The sequence below is a fragment of the Pristiophorus japonicus genome, chromosome 12 (assembly GCF_044704955.1).
Source record: "Pristiophorus japonicus isolate sPriJap1 chromosome 12, sPriJap1.hap1, whole genome shotgun sequence".
Taxonomy (NCBI): Eukaryota; Metazoa; Chordata; class Chondrichthyes; family Pristiophoridae; genus Pristiophorus; species Pristiophorus japonicus.
Genome location: NC_091988.1, coordinates 197,170,987 through 197,192,122, shown reverse-complemented (window position 1 = coordinate 197,192,122; position 21,136 = coordinate 197,170,987). Strand labels below are relative to the sequence as shown.

Sequence of the window (21,136 nt, the reverse complement as noted above, 5' to 3'; positions counted from 1 at the left end):
CAGATCTAGGATAGCCTGCCCCCTGGTTGGTTCCGTTACATACTGTTCAAGGAACCCATCCCTTATGCACTCTATGAACTCTTTCTCAAGGCTACCCTGCCCTGACCAATTTGATTTGTCCAATCAATATGGAGGTTAAAATCACCCATGATTATTGCTGTTCCCTTTTTACAAGCCCCCAATATTTCCTAGTTTATGGTCCAACCAACAGAGTTGCTACTGTTAGGGGACCTATAGACTATTTTCCCCTTATTATTTCTTATCTCCACCCAAACTGTTTCAACATCCTGATCATTTGAGCCAATATCATTTCACACTATTGCAGTGATTCCATCCTTTATCACCTCCTTTTCCTTTCTATCTGTCCTTCCGGATTGTCAAATACCCCTGAATATTTAATTCCCAGTCCTGGTCATCTTGCAACCATGTCTCTGTAATGGCCATCAGATCATACCCATTTGTCTCTATTTGTGCCGTCAATTCATCTATTTTTGTCTAAATGCTACATGCATTGAGACAAAGTGCCTTTAAGTTTGTTTTTTTACCCTTTTTTCCTGCTCGTTTCCTCTCTCCTTCAAACTCACTTTCTTTATTTTTGCTTTCTAATTCTAGCTTTACTCCCCTCCCTACTGAATCTATTTTCAGGTTCCCACCCCTCCTGCCAAGTTAGTTTAAACCCTCCCCAACAGCATTAGCAACTCCCCCCGGGAGGATATCGCCCCTTCCATTGGTTCCCTCCCATTCTCGGCGATGACCCCCAGCCCTATCTCCCACCGTGCACCCTTCACTCCTCTAACTTCGATCTGCCCCTCATCAGCCGTGTCTCAGCGCGTAGCGCTCTCGCATCGGAGTCAGAAGGTTGTGGGTTCAAGTCTCACTTCAGAGACCTGAGCACAAAAATCTAGGCTGACACTCCAGTGCAGTGCCAGAGGTGCTGTCTTTCGGATAAGACGTTAAACCGAGGCCCTCTCAGGTGGACGTAAAAGCACGACGCTATTCAAAGAGGGGGGAGTTCTCCCTGGAGTCGCGGACAACATTTATCCCCCAACCAACACCAAAAAAAGATGATTTGGTCATTTAGTTCATTGCTGCTTGTGGGATCTTGCGATGTACAAATTGTCTGCTACGTTCGGTTCTGTCTTCACGAGGGAAGACACAAATAACCTTCCGAATGTACTAGGGAACAGTGGATCTAGTGACAAGGAGGAACTGAAGGATATCATTATTAGGCGGGAAATGGTGTTAGGGAAATTGATGGGACTGAAGGCCGATAAATCCCCGGGGCCTGATAGTCTGCATCCCAGAGTACGTAAGGAAGTGGCCCTAGAAATAGTGGATGCATTGGTGATCATTTTCCAACAATCTATCGACTCTGGATCAGTTCCTATGGACTGGAGGGTAGCTAATGTAACATCACTTTTTAAAAAGGAGGGAGAGAGAAAACGGGAAATTATAGACCGGTTAGCCTGACATCAGTAGTGGGGAAAATGTTGGAATCAATTATTAAAGATGAAATAGCAGCGCATTTGGATAGCAGTGACAGGATCGGTCCAAGTCAGCATGGATTTATGAAAGGGAAATCATGCTTGACAAATCTTCTGGAATTTTTTGAGGATGTAACTAGCAGAGTGGACAAGGGAGAACCAGTGGATTTGGACTTTCAAAGGGCTTTTGACAAGGTCCCGCATAAGAGATTGGTGTGCAAAATCAATGGTATTGGGAGTAATGTACTGACGTGGATAGAGAACTGGTTGGCAGACAGGAAGCAGAGAATCGGGATAAACGGGTCCTTTTCAGAATGGCAGGCAGAGACTAGTGGAGTGCTGCAGGGCTCAGTGCTGGGACCCCAGCTCTTTACAATATACATTAATGATTTGGATGAAGGAATTGAGTGTAATATCTCCAAGTTTGCAGATGACACTAAACTGGGTGGCGGTGTGAACTGTGAGGGGGACGCTAAGAGGCTGCAGGGTGACTTGGACAGGTTAGGTGAGTGGGCAAATGCATGGCAAATGCAGTATAATATGGATAAATGTGAGGTTATCCATTTTGGGGGCAAAAACACAAAGGCAGAATATTATCTGAATGGCGGCAGATTAGGAAAAGGGGAGGTGCAACGAGACCTGGGTGTCATAGTTCATCAGTCATTGAAAGATGGCATGCAGGTACAGCAGGCGGTGAAGAAGGCAAATGGTATGTTGGCCTTCATAGCTAGGGGATTTGAGTATAGAAGCAGGGAGGTCTTACTGCAGTTTTACAGGGACTTAGTGAGGCCTCACCTGGAATATTGTGTTCAGTTTTGGTCACCTAATCTGAGGAAGGACGTTCTTTCTATTGAGGGAGTGCAGCGAAGATTCACCAGACTGATTCCAGGGATGGCTGGACTGTCATATGAGGAGAGACTGGATCAATTGGGCCTTTATTCACTGGAGTTTAGAAGGATGAGAAGGGATCTCATAGAAACGTATAAGATTCTGACGGGACTGGACAGGTTAGATGCGGGAAGAATATTCCCGATGTTGGGGAAGTCCAGAACCAGGGGACATAGTCTTAGGATAAGGGGTAGGTCATTTGGGACTGAGATGAGGAGAAACTTCTTCACTCAGAGTTGTTAACCTGTGGAATTCCCTGCCGCAGAGAGTTGTTGATGCCATTTCATTGGATATATTCAAGAGGGAGTTAGATATGGCCCTTACCGCTAAGGGGATCAAAGGGTATGGAGAGAAAGCAGGAAAGGGGTACTGAGGGAATGATCAGGCATGATCTTATTGGATGGTAGTGCAAGCTCGAAGGGCCGAATGGCCTACTCCTGCACCTATTTTCTATGTTTCTATGTTTACGTTTCCTATACTGTATTACAACAGCAACTACACTTCCATTGGCCGTGAATATAAATGCAGGTTCTTTTTCTACACCGCCCCCCACTGACAGCTGCTCTTTCAATCAATGGATCCCAGTCTCTGGAATTCCCTCCCTAAATCCCTCCACGGTGAAACTTCCTTTGCCACTGCCTAAAGCTGTTAGAAAATAGCTGCCTAGAGTGACACCACAAGGCCCGGCGATCAGATGATTGGGTAATTCCCCCGTCAATCGCGCCTGGAGACCGCACTGCTGTAAGTGATAGCCATCGCACAACAATCGGCCAAGCATTCATCCTTCAATATTCACAACAGCAGTTTCATTCCGGTGTGCTTTTGTCAAAGGCCATTCTAGTTTGTTCGATGCAGACACGATGGGCCGAATGGCCTCCTTCTGTGCCATAAATTTTTATGATTCTACAAGTTTTAAATGTGCCTTTTTGGCAAGGGGTATACATCCTGGTTTACCAAATAGAGGAATAAAACTGCAACACTGGAAACTGGGACAGGCGACTAAGGTTTTAGTTGTCGTTCAAGCCTCAGCTCATTTCCTCATATTTCTCATGGCCTTGTGAATTCTACAAGAGTAAAATTACAGTTGTGACAAACTTTGAAAAGAATCTTGCCAATATTGAACAGTAAAACTACATATTTAAAGTTTTCCCTTCCCCTCCCCCGAAGACAAAGTAAGACTTAGGAACAAAGATTAGATCTAAAACTCGAAGTAAATTTATTGTAAAGACAGACAAAACTAAAATTCATGGTCCAGAGATGCACCTCTTAAGATCAATGGGGATTGGTCCCTGGACGGCCAGCCACGTACACAGACCCAGATATTTGTACCTGGCTATCACAAGGGGACTATGGATAATGAAGGCCACTTGGACCATCCATCCAGAGAGATCCTAACGCCATTGAATGGTAGCGCCAATTGCTTCCTAAATCATTCTGCCGTTACTCTACCCAGAAACTTATTCCATGTTGCTCGCTCGAGTGATGAAAAATTTCCTGATATCCGTCCTAAAAGGATTCTTCACTAGTTTGAATCTGTGTCCCCTTGCTCTGCTCCCGCAGTTTAATTTAAAGTGTAAAGACTATGGAGGTAATTTTAACCTAACCAGGCAGATGGGAAACCCAGGGGGATCGGGCGGAACCCTGGATTCACACTCCGCCCGATATTACTCTCCAGTGACTGAGTGTAAACCCAGCGCTGCACCCGATCCTGTCAGTTTCCCGGCGGGCGGGTTCGGTTGGAATTGTTCCCCCCCCCCAACCCCTGCGGCTACACTGGTAAACGGCCTCAGCAACAGAGACGCCAATGTTGTCCAAGCCTCGAACCTTTACGGCAAGGGGGGTCATTCCAAGCAACGGCACGAGGCACCTACTGAATTACCCAGCTCCGCAGCGCTCCCTGACCCCTGTGCACCGCTGACCTTGCATTATAGCGCAAAGGGTGCTCTGCAGAACTTGTGGCACACACGGTGCCCAAAGCACTGCGGTGCCTAGACTGTGGCCCCAGTACTGTTGGTGCACACAGTGCCTGAAACACAACCCCAGTACTGTTGGTGTTGGTGCACACAGTGCCTGAAACACAACAGCCCCAGCACTGCTGGTGCACACAGTGCCTGAAACACAACCCCAGTATTGTTGGTGCACACAGTGCCTGAAACACAACAGCCCCAGTACTGCTGGTGCACACAGTGCCTGAAATACAACAGCCCCAGTACTGCTGGTGCACACAGTGCCTGAAATACAACCCCAGTTACTGTTGGTGCACACAGTGCCTGAAACACAACCCCAGTTACTGTTGGTGCACACAGTGCCTGAAACACAACCCCAGTACTGTTGGTGCACACAGTGCCTGAAACACAACCCCAGTTACTGCTGGTGCACAGAGTGCCTGAAACACAACAGCCCCAGTACTGTTGGTGCACACAGTGGCTGAAACACAACAGCCCCAGCACTGCTGGTGCACACAGTGCCTGAAACACAACGGCCCCAGTACTGTTGGTGCACAGAGTGCCTGAAACACAACCCCAGTTACTGCTGGTGCACACAGTGCTTGAAACACAACCCCAGTTACTGTTGGTGCACACAGTGCCTGAAACACGACCCCAGCACTGTTGGTGCACACAGTCCTGAAACACAACGACCCCAGTACTGCTGGTGCACACAGTCCTGAAACACAACGACCCCAGCACTGCTGGTGCACAGAGTGCCTGAAACACAATGGCCCCAGCACTGTTGGTGCACACAGTCCTGAAACACAACGACCCCAGCACTGTTGGTGCACACAGTGCCTGAAACACAACCCCAGCACTGTTGGTGCACACAGTCCTGAAACACAACGACCCCAGCACTGTTGGTGCACACAGTCCTGAAACACAATGGCCCCAGCACTGTTGGTGCACACAGTCCTGAAACACAACGGCCCCAGCACTGTTGGTGCACACAGTCCTGAAACACAATGGCCCCAGCACTGTTGGTGCACACAGTCCTGAAACACAACGGCCCCAGCACTGTTGGTGCACACAGTCCTGAAACACAACCAGTTACTGTTGGTGCACGGTGCTCCGAGCACTGCGATGCCTAGACTGCGGCCCCGGCATGGCGGCCCCTTGGACAGCACGACCAACCACACGAGGCGGCACCACTCTGTTCAAACCAGAGTCCGGGGACAGATCCACACCACGCACAGCAGTTGGAATCAGTGCTGCGTGTTTGCATTTAGACAGGTCGGAGATTATTCCAGCATCGCCGCTCTCTGCACTGACCTTTTTGTGCATTTCTATTTCCTTCCTCATCACAGTATTGTGAAACATTAGCTCTTGCATTCCTGGAGGGATGAAACGGAATTGTTCCTGCCAGCATAAAATGATAACCATTAAAAAGTAATTGCTCAACAGAGTAACAAAGCTGCATTGTAGCCGAAGTGGGAAGGGTTGGGGAGCGTGGTGTTATATTACCGGCGAGGCCTGGACTAATGAAGCGAAGGATGGGAGTTGAACTCCCAACACGGAGGCTTGAGGATTTCAATTCAGTGTAACAAAGAAATTTGGAACTAAAAAGCTGGCATCAGTAAAAATTGTCACGCAGCCGTCGGGTTGTTGTAAAAACCTGATTGGTGACGAATGTCAGGCAGGGAAGGAAATCTGCCGCCTTTACCCGGTCTGACTGATATGTGACACCAGACCCATAGCAATGTGGTTGATTCTTAACTGCCCCCTGAAACGGCCTAGCAAGCCACTCAGTTGTATGTGGCTCGGTGTCAAATTTTGTTTGATCACGCTCCTGTGAAGCACCTTGGGATGTTTTACTACATTAAAGTCGCTATATAAATGCAAGTTTTTGTTATCAAAACCGCTATACAACCCTCAAAGGGCAATGTGGGATGGGCATTTAATGCCAGCCTTGGTAACGGTGCCCACACCCAGAGAATGATTATTAAAAAAACCTGAACAGTGTTGTGCCACTGCAATTGTGCTTCAGAGTGCGAAGCTCTGATTGTGTTCTAGGATGCAATAATGATCGACGAGGTCTTGCTGTACAGTACAAGAGCTGCTGAATCGCTGGCAGCTATCATTCCCCGCTGTTTATAAGTGGCGAATGTGCGGGAATTCTCAGCAGGAGAATTCCACAGGCAACTGCCCTTTACACAAGTGACTTTTCTGCTGAGCATTTCCAGCATTTTCTAAAGATGGATGTTTTTTTAATATTTGGCATCATGACGTTGAGAACTCTGAAACACACTCGCCTCGGAGTCAGGAGGTTGAAGGTCCAAGGCCCACTCCAGGGACTTGAGCACAATAAATCTAGACTGACACTCCAGTGCAGTGCTGAGGGAGTGCTGCACTGTCGGAGGTGCCGTCTTTCGGATGGGACGTTAAACCGAGGCCCCGTCTGCTCTCTCAGGTGGACGTAAAAGATCCCACGGCACTATTTCGAAGAGGAGTTGGGGAGATATCCCTGGTGTCCTGGCCAATATTTATCCCCCAATCAACAAAACAAAAAAACAGATTATCTGGTCATCATCACATTGCTATGTGTGGGAGCTTGCTGTGCGCAAATTGGCTGCCACATTACCCAAATTACAACAGTGACTACACTCCAAAAGTACTTCATTGGTTGTAAAGTGCTTTGAGACATCCGGTGGTGGTGAAAGGTGCATTGAAGCACTGACCACACTCGACCAGCTCCATTGGGTGGGCCATATTGTTCGCATGCCCGACACAAGACTCCCAAAGCAAGCGCTCTACTCGGGACTCCTTCATGGCATGCGAGCCCAAGGTGGGCAGAGGAAACATTTCAAGGACACCCTCAAAGCTTCCTTGATAAAGTGCAATATCCCCACCGACACCTGGGAGTCCCTGGCCAAAGACCGCCCTAATGTGGAAGAAGTGCATCCAGGAGGGCGCTGAGCACCTCGATTCTCGTCGCCAAGAGCATGCAGAAATCAAGCGCAGGCAGCGGAAGGAGCGTACGGCAAACCAGACTCCCCACCCACCCTTTCCTTCAACCACTGTCTGTCCCACCTGTGACAGAGACTGTAATTCCCGTATTGGACTGTTCAGTCACCTGAGAACTCACTTAGGGGGCCCAAGTTTCGGGACGTGCCTAAAACGGCACAGCCCGGACCTGGAAGCCCGTTTTTCGCGCCAGAAAGTGCACCTAAAAAAACTTAGATTCTCCGGCTCCTTGCAGGCCTTCTGCAGCTGGGCGCAGCGCAGCACGAGCTGTTGGGGGCAGAGCCAGGTCCCTGCGCTGAAAACAGTGCCGGGACCTCCGCGACTCACTCTCCCCCCATCCCCCCCCCCCCCGCGACTCACTCTCCCCCCGGTCTCTGCGCTGAAAACAGTGCCGGGACCTCCGCGACTCACTCTCCCCCCATCCCCCCCCACCCCCGCGACTCACTCTCCCCCCACCCTCCCCCACAACTCACTCTCCCCCCATGCCCACCCACCCTCCCCTCCCCTCCCCTTCCCTCCTCCCCCTCCCACCTTCTCCCCCCTCCCGCCCTTCCCTTCCCCTCCCCCCCTTCCCCCCTATCCCCCCCCACATCCCCCCCCAACCCCACTATCCCCATTTCCCCCCACATCCCCCCCCAACCCCACTATCCCCATTTCCCCCCACATCCCCCCACCCTATCCCCCCCCACTATCCCCATCCCCCCATCCCCCCCATCACCCCCCCCCCACATCGTGGATGCTCCAGAGTGAATCCACCCTCAGCTCCAAATCTGCAACGCGGTCCGTCAGGAGCTGGAGGCGGATACACTTCCCGCACACCTAGTCGTCAGGGACACCGGAAGTGTCCCTGAGTTCCCACATGGTACAGGAGGAGCATATCACGTGACCGAACTCCCCTGCCATGACTTAACCCTAGATTAACTTAAATTGGCGATAACAATGCTAACAGGTTACTTACTGATATAAAAAAGAAAAAGAAATGCTACTCACCAATCACCAGCCAATCATTTACCCCTTTGGCTGTGACGTCATCTTTTGATTTCTTCCTACTTCTTTTTTGCTTTTTCTCCTGGCTGGAGCTGCACAAGCCCCGCCTCTTATAGGCCTCACCACGCACCCCGGACTGGCACTGCTCGAACTGCTGCTTTTCCTCCGACGTTGGGCCTTTATAGGCCTCACCACGCACCCCGGACTCGCGCTGCTCGAACTGCTGCTTCTCCTCAGACGTTGGGCCTTTATAGGCCTCACCACGCACCCCGGACTCGCGCTGCTCGAACTGCCGCTCCTCCTCCGACATTGGGCCTTTTGTAGGCCTCACCACGCACCCCGGACTCGCGCTGCTCGAACTGCTGCTTCTCCTCCGACGTTGGGCCTTTATAGGCCTCACCACGCACCCCGGACTCGCGCTGCTCGAACTGCTGCTCCTCCTCCGACGTTGGGCCTTTATAGGCCTCACCACACACCTCGGACTGGCACTGCTCGAACTGCCGCTCCTCCTCCGACGTTGGGTCTTTATAGGCCTCACCACACACCTCGGACTCGCGCTGCTCCTCCTCCGACGTTGGGCCTTTTGTAGGTCTCTCCACGCACCCTGGACTCGCGCTGCTCGAACTGCTGCTCCTCCTCCGACGTTGGGTCTTTATAGGCCTCACCACGCATCCCGGACTGGCGCTGCTCGAACTGCTTCTCCTCCTCCGACGTTGGGTCTTTATAGGCCTCACCACGCACCCCGGACTCGCGCTGGAAGAACAGCTGACCTTGGACCCGGGGTTCCCAAAGCTCTCCCCCACTGGGGGTTTTCCTCGCCTCGTGTCTGGGTCTGTTGTAGACCCGTTGATAGAGATTGATCGCTGTGATTGGTCAACAACTCCATTTTTGTTGTGTCGTGCAGCTATCAGGGGGCAGCAAGCGAACGAGATGGTACCGTGGTCTTCTCGTGTCTAGCAATCCCTATGTTTACAATACAGAAGGAGGCCATTCGACCTGCTGGGGTAGATTACCGTCTTCACCAGCGGAGTGGACTGCCTACTCATTATAGACCAATGGCATGAAAATCAGGCGAATTCTATGAAGGGCGAGCTACCCTTTGAAACATTATCATCCAGGCAGTAAAGGCAAAAATCTACCCCATTGTGTTGATCCTCGCTCTTTGCTGCAGCAATGGAAAACTAATCCCACTGCCCCACTACCTCCCCAAAGCCCTGCATCTTGCTCTGCTCCAAATATTATCCAAATATCAGGAGCCGAACAGTGGACTTTAAGAAAGGCAAAATAAAGAAAATATTGGTCTTCAGCCTCCTCTGTAAATTTGACGATATCGTGTGTATGAAGCGCTGGTGACACCTGGTGGTAGATGTTCAATACTGCACCCTTTAAAAATACACCTGTCAACAGAAGGTTGCTCAATTACAGTGTAATGGTGAGCACTCTAGACTTTAAATCGAGCGATCAGAATTCAAATTTTAAAATTACCCTCTTCCACAGCTGTTGAAAATACAGTAAAGGAGTGTCATTTGGTCCATCATGCCTATCTGGGCTCTTTGAGAGAGCTGTCCAATTAGTCCCACTCCCTCTGCTCTTTCCCCACAACCCTCCAAATATTTCCTTTTCATGTGTTTATCCAATTCCCTTTTGAAAGTTACTATTGAATCTGCCTCCATTCAGGCAGCACATTACAGATCGTAACTCGCTGCGTTTAAAAAAAACCTCAACTCCCCAATGGTTTCACTCAGAGAGTTGTTAACCTGTGGAATTCCCTGCCGCAGAGAGTTGTTGATGCCAGTTCATTGGATATATTCAAGAGGGAGTTAGAGGTGGCCCTTACGGCTAAGGGGATCAAGGGGTATGGAGAAAAAGCAGGAAAGGGGTACTGAGGGAATGATCAGCCATGATCTTATCGAATGGTGGTGCAGGCTCGAAGGGCCGAAAGGCCTACTCCTGCACCTAATTTCTATGTTTCTATGTTCTTTTGCCAATTACCTCTGGTTACCGACTCTCCTGGCTCCTATTCCCTACTTTTGTAGCTTTCTCTTGAGCATCCTTGATTATAATTGCTCAAACATTGGTGGCTGGGCCTTCTGTTGCCTGGGCTCCAAGCTCCGGAACTCCCTGCCTAAACCTCTCCACTTCTCTTTCCTCCTCAATACGCTCCTTAAAACCTATCCCTTTGATCAAGTTTTTGGTCACCTGCGCTAATTTCTACTTGTGCAGCTCGGTGTCAAAGTTTTTATCTCATAATGCGCCTTGGGATGTTTCATTACATTCAAGGTGCTATATAAATACAATTTGTTGTTGTTTCTTCCCATATTCTTTACATTTGTCCTGGCTTTCTCTTATATTATCTGTCCAGTAATCACCCAAATCTTTTTAAGGTTCAAAGTCTCCCTATTCATTCATTAAACATTGTTCCGTTCGTTTTTTTTTTAAAACTTACTGGATCATTCTTGATTTGTACTCTTTTCCCCCTCCTGCTTATATATTTCCCCGCTGCCGGTCTAGATTTCTGCTTGCCGAACTTTCATTGTTTAATCTGGGCAAGGTAGTTTTAAAGAAAATAAATCTCGCTACAACTTGCCTTTTGTTTTCCAGTCAAACACCGCGGTGCTCAACTTTACGTTCAGCCGCACTGTCACTTCCCACCTTCAAACGAATGATTCGAATGCCGGGAGCTCGCCCTGATTGGTGAAATTAAGCCGAACCTGGAAAATACGGGCGAGTGGTGGGGGGGCGCGGCGGCACAATCGGCAAAGAGAAGAATCACAGGAACAGCAGGAGGCCATTCAGTCCCTCGAGCCTGTTCTGAATTCCAATGCGTTGAAAGGCGGAAGAATGAGAGGTGATCTTATCGAAACGTATAAGATTATGAGGAGGCTTGACAGGGTGGATGCAGAGAGGATGTTTCCACTGATGGGGGGAGACTAGAACTAGGGGGCATGATCTTAGAATAAGGGGCCGCCCATTTAAAACTGAGATGAGGAGAAATTTCTTCTCTCAGGGGGTTGTAAATCTGTGGAATTCTCTGCCTCAGAGAGCTGTGGAAGCTGGGATATTGAATAAATTTAAGACAGAAATAGACAGTTTCTTAACCGATAAGGGAATAAGGGGTTATGGGGAGCGGGCGGGGAAGTGGAGCTGAGTTCATGATCGGATCAGCCATGATCGTCTTAAATGGCAGAGCAGGCTCGAGGGGTCAAGTGGCCTACTCCTGCTCCTATTTCTTATGTTGTTATGTAGATCATAGCTGATCTGTCTCTTAAATCCGTCTCCGTGCCTTGTTTTCGTAACCCTCAATTTACCAAAAATCTATCAATCTCAGTTTTGCGTTTTCAATTGTCCCCCTCTAGCTTCAACAGCTTCCTGCGGGAGAGTGTTCCAGATTTCCATCACCCTTTGTGTGAAGAAACATAGAAACATAGAAAATAGGTGCAAGGAGTAGGCCATTCGGCCCTTCGAGCCTGCACCGCCATTCAATGAGTTCATGGCTGAACATGCAACCTCAGTACCCCATTCCTGCTTTCTCGCCATACCCCTTGATCCCCCGAGTAGTAAGGACTACAGCTAACTCCTTTTTGAATATACTTAGTGAATTGGCCTCAACAACTTTCTGTGGTCGAGAATTCCACAGGTTCACCACTCTCTGGGTGCTTCCTGACAACATCCCCTGAACATCCTAACGGCTCTAAGTTTAAGGTTATGCCTCCTTGTTCTGGACTCCTCCACCAGAGGAAATAGTTTCTCTCTATCACCCAATCAATTCCTTTAAATCATCTTAAACACTCAATTAGATCACCCCTTAATCTTCTATACTTGAGGGAATACAAGCCTAGTCTGTGCAACCTGTCCTCATTATTTAATGCCTTTAGCCCTGGCATCATTAGGTTAACTTCTTCACCCAGAGAGTGGTTAGAATTTGGAATTCGCGAGCATAAGGAGTAGTTGTGGCAAATAGCACAGATGCATTTAAGGGAAAGTTAGATAAGCACACGAGAAAGGAATAGAAGGATATGCTGATGGAGTTCGATGAAGAAGGGTTGGAGGAGGCTTGTGTGAACACCGGCACGGACCTATTGGGCCCAATTGGCCTGTTTCTGGACTGTAAATACTTGAAAATTGCAATACTTGGCAATCATTCTGGTGAACCTGTGCTGCACTCCCTCCAAGGTCTTCAAATAACCTTCAATTAGTCCAGGCTATTGTCTCTCCTCCCAGCTCCCTTCCTTCAACACATGACTTTCTAGTTCAAAAGGTGAGAATATTGCCAAGTGAGCTAAACTGATGCAAAGTGTTATGCTGTGGGCTCCTGCCCACCGCGTGTTTGAAAATCATTTGTTTTCCACGGATACATTAGCAATGCCACCACCAAAGGGAAAAGTGATCTTTTGAGCCTTGTGTTAATGCACTGCTGGAATATTTCTAGTAAAATGCTTCGACATATTGGCAAACCTGTGAGGGTGAACTCTTCAAATAGGAACAGGAAGCAGCCATTCAGCCCCTCGAGCCTGTTCCGCCATTCAATTAGATCATGGCTCTTCGGTATCTCCACTCCATTTGCCCACCTTGGTTCCATAACCCTTAAAACCCTTGCGTAACAAAAATCTATCAATTTCAGTTTTGAAATTGTCAATTGACCCCCAGTTGCAACAGCATTATTTGATGGGGGGGGGGGGAGATGACCACAGGGAAGTAAGAGTTCCACGTTTCCAATATCCTTTACTACTATCAGTCACTAACCTCAGCGATCTTCTGTAGTATTTCTTGTTCCTTCTCTTGCAATGTGCTTTCCAATTTTTTCTTCTGTGCAAGTGTAATCTGTTCCGCGTCGTGCAGTTCAGCCTATTCGATAACAACAACAGCTTGTATTTATATGGCGCCTTTAACGTGGTGAAACGTCCCAAGTGCTTCCCAGGAGTATTATGAGATAACAAATTTGACACCGAACCGCACCAGTAGAAATCAGGGCGGGTGACCAAAAGCTTACTCAAAGAGGTAGGTTATAAGGAGCGACTTGAAGGAGGAGAGAGAGGCGGAGAGGTTTAGGGAGGGAGTTCCAGGGCTTGGGGCCCAGGCAACACAAGGCACGGCCAACGGTGGTGGAGCGACTATAATCAGGGATGCTCAGGAGGGCAGAATTTGAGGGGCACAGATATCTTTGGGGGGGTTGTGGGGCTGGAGGAGATTACAGAGATAGGGAGGGGTGAGGCCATGGAGTGATTTGAATACAAGGATAAGGATTTTGAAATCGAGGCATTGCTTAACCGGGAGCCAATGTCGGTCAGCGAGCACAGGGGTGATGATTAAGTTAGAATAACGGCCCGCGATTGGCATTTTTACTGATTCTGGAACTTTTTCTGCAAAGTTGTGCACAGACAGCAACAAACTGATGTCGCGTACGGTAAGCGTAGAAATGCACAGGAGTGCTGACCCCGCCTCTGCACCCCATCCCACCCCCCGTACATTAGAGTGCTGTTTCTGAAGCTCGGGCTACCCTGAAGCGCGAATCGTTCCACAACAGTGGATTGGAAGCAATGTTCCCCGTGAGCTGCGCTTTGTCCTGTGTCTCTCAATCCGCGGCCCCTTTAAATGTCTGCGCATGTGCGGTGTCTACAATGGAGAAGCTGGTGAGCGGCCCGCGGGAGACATCGCAGACGATTGCACAGCCACGAGTACAGCTTAGCGGGAACCTTGGTTGGGCAGTGACACAAACGGCTCCTCTTGCCTTGTGCTTTTGAGAGAGTCTCCCAATTTCCCTCTGCAGCTCTGCAATTCTCAAAGTGTACACGGGAAACTCTTTGTCTCTGAACTCCTTCAGCATGTGACGCTCCTCCTGCGCCTTCCGAATCCGTGTGTTAATTTCTTCCACTCGACGATGCAACTCTGCAGAAATAAAAGTATTTGCAACAGATTTGCTTGATAACAATTCATTACGTAGTTTAGCATCTTTATTACATGGAACATGCAGCATAGTAATATAGAAAATAGGTGCAGGAGCAGGCCATTCGGCCCTTCGAGCCTACGCCACCATTCAATATGATCATGGCTGATCATTCCCTCAGTACCCCTTTCCTGCTTTCTCTCCATACCCCTTGATCCCTTTAGCCGTAAGAGCCACATCTAACTCCCTTTTGAATATATCTAATGAACTGGCCTCAACAACTTTCTGTGGTAGAGAATTCCACAGGTTCACCACTCTCTGAGTGAAGAAGTTTCTCCTCATCTCGGTCCGAAATGGCTTACCCCTTATCCTTAGACTGTGACCCCCTGGTTCTGGACTTCCCCAACATCGGGAACATTCTTCCTGATTCTAACCTGTCCAATCCCGTCAGAATTTTATATGTTTCTATGAGATCCCCTCTCATTCTTCTAAATTCTAGCAAATATAAGTAACAGGCCATTCGGCCCAACTGTTCCGTGCCGGTGTTTATTCTCCACGAGTCTCCTCCCACCCTACTTGTGTCAGCTGTGGCTCAGTGGGTAGCACTCTCGCCTCTGAGCCAGAAGGTTGTGCTTTCAAGTCCTCAGGTGACTCGAGCACATAAATCTAGGCAGACACTCCCAGTGCAGTGCTGAGGGAGTGCTGCACTGTCGGAGGTGCCGTTGTTCGGATGAGACGTTAAACCGAGGCCCCGTCTGCTCTCTCAAGTAAAAGATCCCACTGCGCTATTTCGAAGAAGAGCAGGGGAGTTCTCCCCGGTGTCCTGGCCAATATTTATCCCTCAATCAACATAACAAAATCAAAAAAGATTATCTGGTCATTATCTCATTGCTGTTTGTGGGAGCTTGCTGTGCACATGTTGGCTGCCGTGTTTCCCACATTACAACAGTGACTACACTCCAAAAGTACTTCATTGGCTGTAAAGCGCTTTGAGACGTCCATCCGGTGGTCGTGAAAGGTGCTATATAAATCTGAGTAAGTGAGTGAGTCTGTCTTTCTATCTACTGGATAGCAATCAGGAAGAGTAACCACGGCTGATTTTCCCTTCTCTACCATTGGGGCACTGAAGTTAACTGCATTGCATGTTCTTACAAGGAAATAAATTCATAATACACAAATGGTTCTTCACTGACCTTTGGATTTTTGTCCCATTATTTTTTCACCATCTTTGAGGTCGATTTTTGCAGCTTCAATCTCCTGTCGTTTCCATTCACCTACACCAGAAATTCCTTTCTTACATACAAAATAAGGGAGGAAATTGATAAGAGTGACTTCAGAAGGGAGTGAACAAACCCAATTTATCCACACTCATTTCTACTACTCAGCTCCATTCAGTCTCTTGTTGTAAAATACTCTGGCGTACACACACACACACACACACACACCTCAGCCGTGGAGTCAGAAGATTGTGGGTTCAAATCCCACTCCAGGGACTTGAGCACATGAATCTAGGCTGATGCTCCCAGTGCAGTGCTGAGGGAACGCCACACTGTCAGAGGTGCTGTCTTTCGGATGAGACATTAAACCGAGGCCCTGCCTGCTCTCAGGTGGATGTAAAAGATCCCACGGCACTATTTCAAAGAAGAGCAGATTATCAGGTCATGATCACATTACTATTTGTGAGGGCTTGCTGTGCACAAATTGGCTGCCGCGTTTTCCACATTAAAAACATAGAAATCTACAGCGCAGAAGGAGGCCATTTCAGCTCATCGTGTCCGTGCCGGCCGACAAAGATCCACGTGGCTCTCGGTCAGCAGTCCTGAAGGTTACATATAAACCTATGAACAATGGCGGAAAGGTAACGAGCATCCGGCCCAACCAGTTCGCCCCACACAAATGCGATACCCCATGCACCACAACATTTTACACTCCACCTCAACTGGAGCCATGCGATCTCCTGTAAAAAGGCAAAAAGCCAGATTAAAAACCCAGGCCAATTGGAGAAAAAAAATCTGGTAAAATTCCTGTCCGACCCATCCAGGCGATCGAAACTAGTCCAGGAGATCACTCTGGCCGTATTCAATTCCTTGAAGTATTACCATTATTACCATCGTATGTGCGCCAACCAACAAGAGGTTATCCAGTCTAATCCCACTTACCAGCTCTCGGTCCGTAACCGTGTAGGTTATGGCACTTCAAGTGCCCATCCAAGCACCTTTTAAATGTGGTGAGGGATTCTGCATCCACCACCCTTCCAGGCAGTGAGTTCCAGACCCCCACAACCCTCTGTATGAAGAAGCCTCCCCTCAAATCCCCTCTAAACCTTCCACCAGCCACTTTAAAACTATGCCCCCTTGTAATTGACCCCTCCACCAAGGAAATAGGCCCTTGCTATCCACGATATCCAGACTCCTCAAAATGTTATACACCTCAATGAGGTTTCATAAAACTGTGACTACACTTCAAAAGTATTGGCTGTAAAGTGCTTTGAGACATCCGGTGGTCGTGAAAGGCACAACATAAATGCAAATCTTTCTTTTTTTTCTCGTTCTGCAACCCGTTGAACGGATGGTGTTCAAACACTATCCTGTGGTACCAGCAAGTCAGCTGATTTTCCTGGCTTGGGAGTCTTGCTTTACTCAGGCGCTAGCTGTCCAATTAAACTGCTATCGTACCGCGGGCTGGGACACAGTTTGCACATCAACTTTGTACACTAGTTTCCATGGAAATTCACTCTGATCTACGGGAAGGGTTTGGCTCCCTTATTTTCCCTCTCTTACATAACATAACATAACATAATAGGAACAGGAGTAGGCCATACGGCCCCTCGAGCCTGCTCCGCCATTCAATAAGATCATGGCTGATCTGATCATGGACTCAGCTCCACTTCCCTGCCCGCTCTCCATAACCCCTTATCCCCATATCACTGAATAAATTTAAGACAGAAATAGACAGTTTCTTAAATGACCCAGCTTTCACAGCTCTCTGAGGTAGTGAATTTCACAGATTTGCAACCCTCAGAAGAAATTTCTCATCATCTCAGTTTTAAATGGGCGGCCCCTTATTCTAAGATCATGCCCTCGAGTTCTAGTCTCCCCCATCAGTGGAAACATCCTCTCTGCATCCACCTTTTCAAGCCCCCGCATAATCTTATACGTTTCGATTAGATCACCTCTCATTCTTCTGAATTCCAAATGAGTAGAGGCCCAACCTGCTCAACCTTTCCTCATAAGTCGACCCCCCTCATCCCTGGAATCAACCTACTCTGAACTGTCTCCAAAACAAGCATATCCTTTCGTAAATATGGAAACCAAAACTGCATGCAGTATTCCAGGTGTGGCCTCATCAATACCTTATGTAGCTGTAGCAAGACTTCCCTGCTTTTATACTCGATCCCCTTTGCAATAAAGGCCAAGATACCATTGGCCTTCCTGATCATTTGCTGTACCTGCATACTATCTCTTTGCGTTTCATGCACAAGTACCCCCAGGTCCTGCTGTACTGTGGCACTTTGCAATCTTTCTCCACTTTGTTGTTTCCAAGTAAAAACTTCAAATTTTACATATCAAAATATTTTGGCATTTTATAAAATACTGAGCAAACCAATCAAAATCATCAGACTATCAGACGATTTTAGTATTATACACAACTCCTTGAATAAATAGATTATTTTAAATTCACATTTTACATGGATCTTAGTTAAGCACAATAGGAGGGAAGATAAATGAATAAAATTGTAACTTTCTGTTATTAGACTACATTGTTTACATCACACAAGTTGGGGGAAGGGACAGACTGTGGTAAAAAGCATACAGCATTGCTATAAAAGGTGCCGATATAAAGATATTAAGCTTCATCTCTCCAAAGCAGGGCCTGAGGTTTAAAAAAAAATTGCTGGTGAGACATGTGTAATGTAAACAGTGAGAAAATTTAATTCCTTTATACCTTATAGAAGGCTTCAAGTTGGTCATCTCAGAGAAAGTTAGGCCCATTTCTATGCTTTCAAAAAGTATTATACAGCATAGATATGTTTGGACAACAAATTCTGCAAGACCAGCATGATCCATCTTTCAGAATAAATGAAGGAATGTACATAAAGTACCTATTTCTTCAATCATTTTCTAGTTATACCAAAAGCGAAAATAGAGGCTGTAACTTGATCACATTATGCATTACCAAAGCATCTATGATCAGACTGTTTTCACTAATCAAAACTATGTCTGACCAAAACATAAATAATTAAAGAGGCAGGGTGCACCCCACAGGAATGTACAGGAGCACAGTGGTTATGTTACTCGACTAGCAATACAGAGGTCTGGACTAATTATCCAGCAACACAAGTTCAAATCCCACCACGACAGCTGGGGAATTTAAATTCAGTAAATTAAATAAATTTGGAATAAAAAGCCAGCATCAGCAATGGCGACCATGAAACCACCGGATTGTTGTTAAATTCACTAATGTTCTTCAGGGAAAGAAACCTGCCATCCCTACTCCGTCCGGCCCATGCGCCTCCAGACTCCCAGCAATGCGGTCAACTCTTAACTGCCTCTCTGAAAAGGCGGCTCATCACCTTTGCTAGGGCAATTAGGGATGGACAACAAATGCTGGCCCCGCCAGCGATACCCACATGCCATAAGCGAATTCTTCCCTCAGCTTTTTAAGATTATACACGTTACATTTACCAGTCGTATCCATGACGTACTCCTGATGGTGTGCACTCGCTGGTCCCCTCGACCGGATGACCGCACTCCCATTTGGACATTGGCAAGCAACCCACTCCAGGCCTTTGCCAAGCTCACTCTTCAATGAGGTGCAATAGAATGGTTTGGGTTGACTCGCCTTCCACTTTCCCCTCATTCAACATTGTTTCTGTGTGTTATGTATGCATGCCTACAATGTTATGATGTAATGTTATGATGTAATGTTATGATGTACTGTAACACTGAATGTACCTTCACCCTGTACACACCTTACCTGTACACCAGAGGGTGCTGCTGCTGGAGACCTAAGGGCCACCTGCACACTGCAGGTAACCCAGTATAAAAGGGAGCTCACCTCTCAGTGTGCTCACACTAGAAGCTGCAATAAAGGACGACAGTCACTAGAAACATAGAAAATAGGTGCAGGAGTAGGCCATTCAGCCCTTCTAGCCTGTACCGCCATTCAATGAGTTCATGGCTGAACATGCAACTTCAGTACCTCCTTCCTGCTTTCTCGCCATACCCCTTGATCCCCCGAGTAGTAAGGACTTCATCTAACTCCCTTTTGAATATATTTAGTGAATTGGCCTCAACTACTTTCTGTGGTAGAGAATTCCACAGGTTCACCACTCTCTGGGTGAAGAAGTTTCTCCTCATCTCGGTCCTAAATGGCTTACCCCTTATCCTTAGACTGTGACCCCTGGTTCTGGACTTCCCCAACATTGGGAACATTCTTCCTGCATCTAACCTGTCTAAACCCGTCAGAATTTTAAACGTTTCTATGAGGTCTCCTCTCATTCTTCTGAACTCCAGTGAATACAAGCCCAGTTGATCCAGTCTTTCTTGATAGGTCAGTCCCACCATCCCGGGAATCAGTCTGGTGAATCTTCGCTGCACTCCCTCAATAGCAAGAATGTCCTTCCTCAAGTTAGGAGACCAAAACTGTACACAATACTCCAGGTGTGGCCTCACCAAGGCCCTGTACAACTTTAGCAACACCTCCCTGCCCCTGTACTCAAATCCCCTCGCTATGAAGGCCAACATGCCATTTACTTTCTTAACCGCCTGCTGTACCTGCATGCCAACCTTCAATGACTGATGTACCATGACACCCAGGTCTCGTTGCACCTCCCCTTTTCCTAATCTGTCACCATTCAGATAATAGTCTGTCTCTCTGTTTTTACCACCAAAGTGGATAACCTCACATTTATCCACATTATACTTCATCTGCCATGCATTTGCCCACTCACCTAACCTATCCAAGTCACTCTGCAGCCTCATAGCATCCTTCTCGCAGCTCACACTGCCACCCAACTTAGTGTCATCCGCAAATTTGGAGATACTACATTTAATCCCCTCGTCTAAATCATTAATGTACAATGTAAACAGCTGGGGCCCCAGCACAGAACCTTGCGGTACCCCACTAGTCACTGCCTGCCATTCTGAAAAGTCCCCATTTACTCCTACTCTTTGCTTCCTGTCTGACAACCAGTTCTCAATCCACGTCAGCACACTACCCCCAATCCCATGTGCTTTAACTTTGCACATTAATCTCTTGTGTGGGACCTTGTCAAAAGTCTTCTGAAAGTCCAAATATACCACATCAACTGGTTCTCCCTTGTCCACTTTACTGGAAACATCCTCAAAAAATTCCAGAAGGTTTGTCAAGCATGATTTCCCTTTCACAAATCCATGCTGACTTGGACCTATCATGTCACCATTTCACTACAGTTTAAGTACCATACCCCTGCCTCGTGTGGTCATTAACAAGGTGCCTACATACACAATACTGTGCATGGGAGCCAGAGGTTACAAAGGAACATGGACAGACCAAGTTTGTGGGCAAAACTATGGCCGATGCTAGATGTGACTGCACTAGAGAGGGAACGGAGGAGATTTACAAAGATGATGCCAGGACTGCAGAATTTTAGCTATTAGGAAAGATTGGATAGGCTGGGGTTGTCTTCTTTGGAACAGAGGAGGCTGAGGGCAGACTTAATTGAGGTGTATAAAATGATGAGGGGGTCTAGATAAAGTGGATAGGAAGGACCTATTTCCCTCAGCAAAGAGGTCAATAACCAGGGGTCATAGATTTAAAGTAATTGGTAGAAGGGGAATTGAGGAGAAATTATTTCACCCAGAGGGTGGTGGGGGTCTGGAACTCACTGCCTGAAAGGGTGATAGAGGCAGAAACCCTAATCGCATTTAAAAAGTACTTGGATGTGCACTTGAAGTGCC

The 21,136-nt window shown here is 47.6% G+C and overlaps 1 protein-coding gene across 3 annotated transcripts in view; it reads right to left on the bottom strand.

Annotated features, from left to right (window-relative positions):
- The window catches only part of c12h20orf96 (chromosome 12 C20orf96 homolog), a 64,298-nt gene that overhangs the window by 29,100 nt on the left and 14,062 nt on the right, over positions 1-21,136 (bottom strand). For 2 of the 3 annotated variants that reach the window (XM_070896387.1, XM_070896385.1), the window contains exons 6-9: positions 15,389-15,488; positions 14,040-14,197; positions 13,055-13,156; positions 5,633-5,719 (exon numbers count right to left, since the gene is read on the bottom strand). In XM_070896387.1, coding sequence (XP_070752488.1) covers positions 5,633-5,719; positions 13,055-13,156; positions 14,040-14,197; positions 15,389-15,488 — 447 coding nt within the window. The remainder of the gene's footprint in view (positions 1-5,632; positions 5,720-13,054; positions 13,157-14,039; positions 14,198-15,388; positions 15,489-21,136) is intronic. The other variant, XM_070896388.1, reaches the window with a different exon arrangement.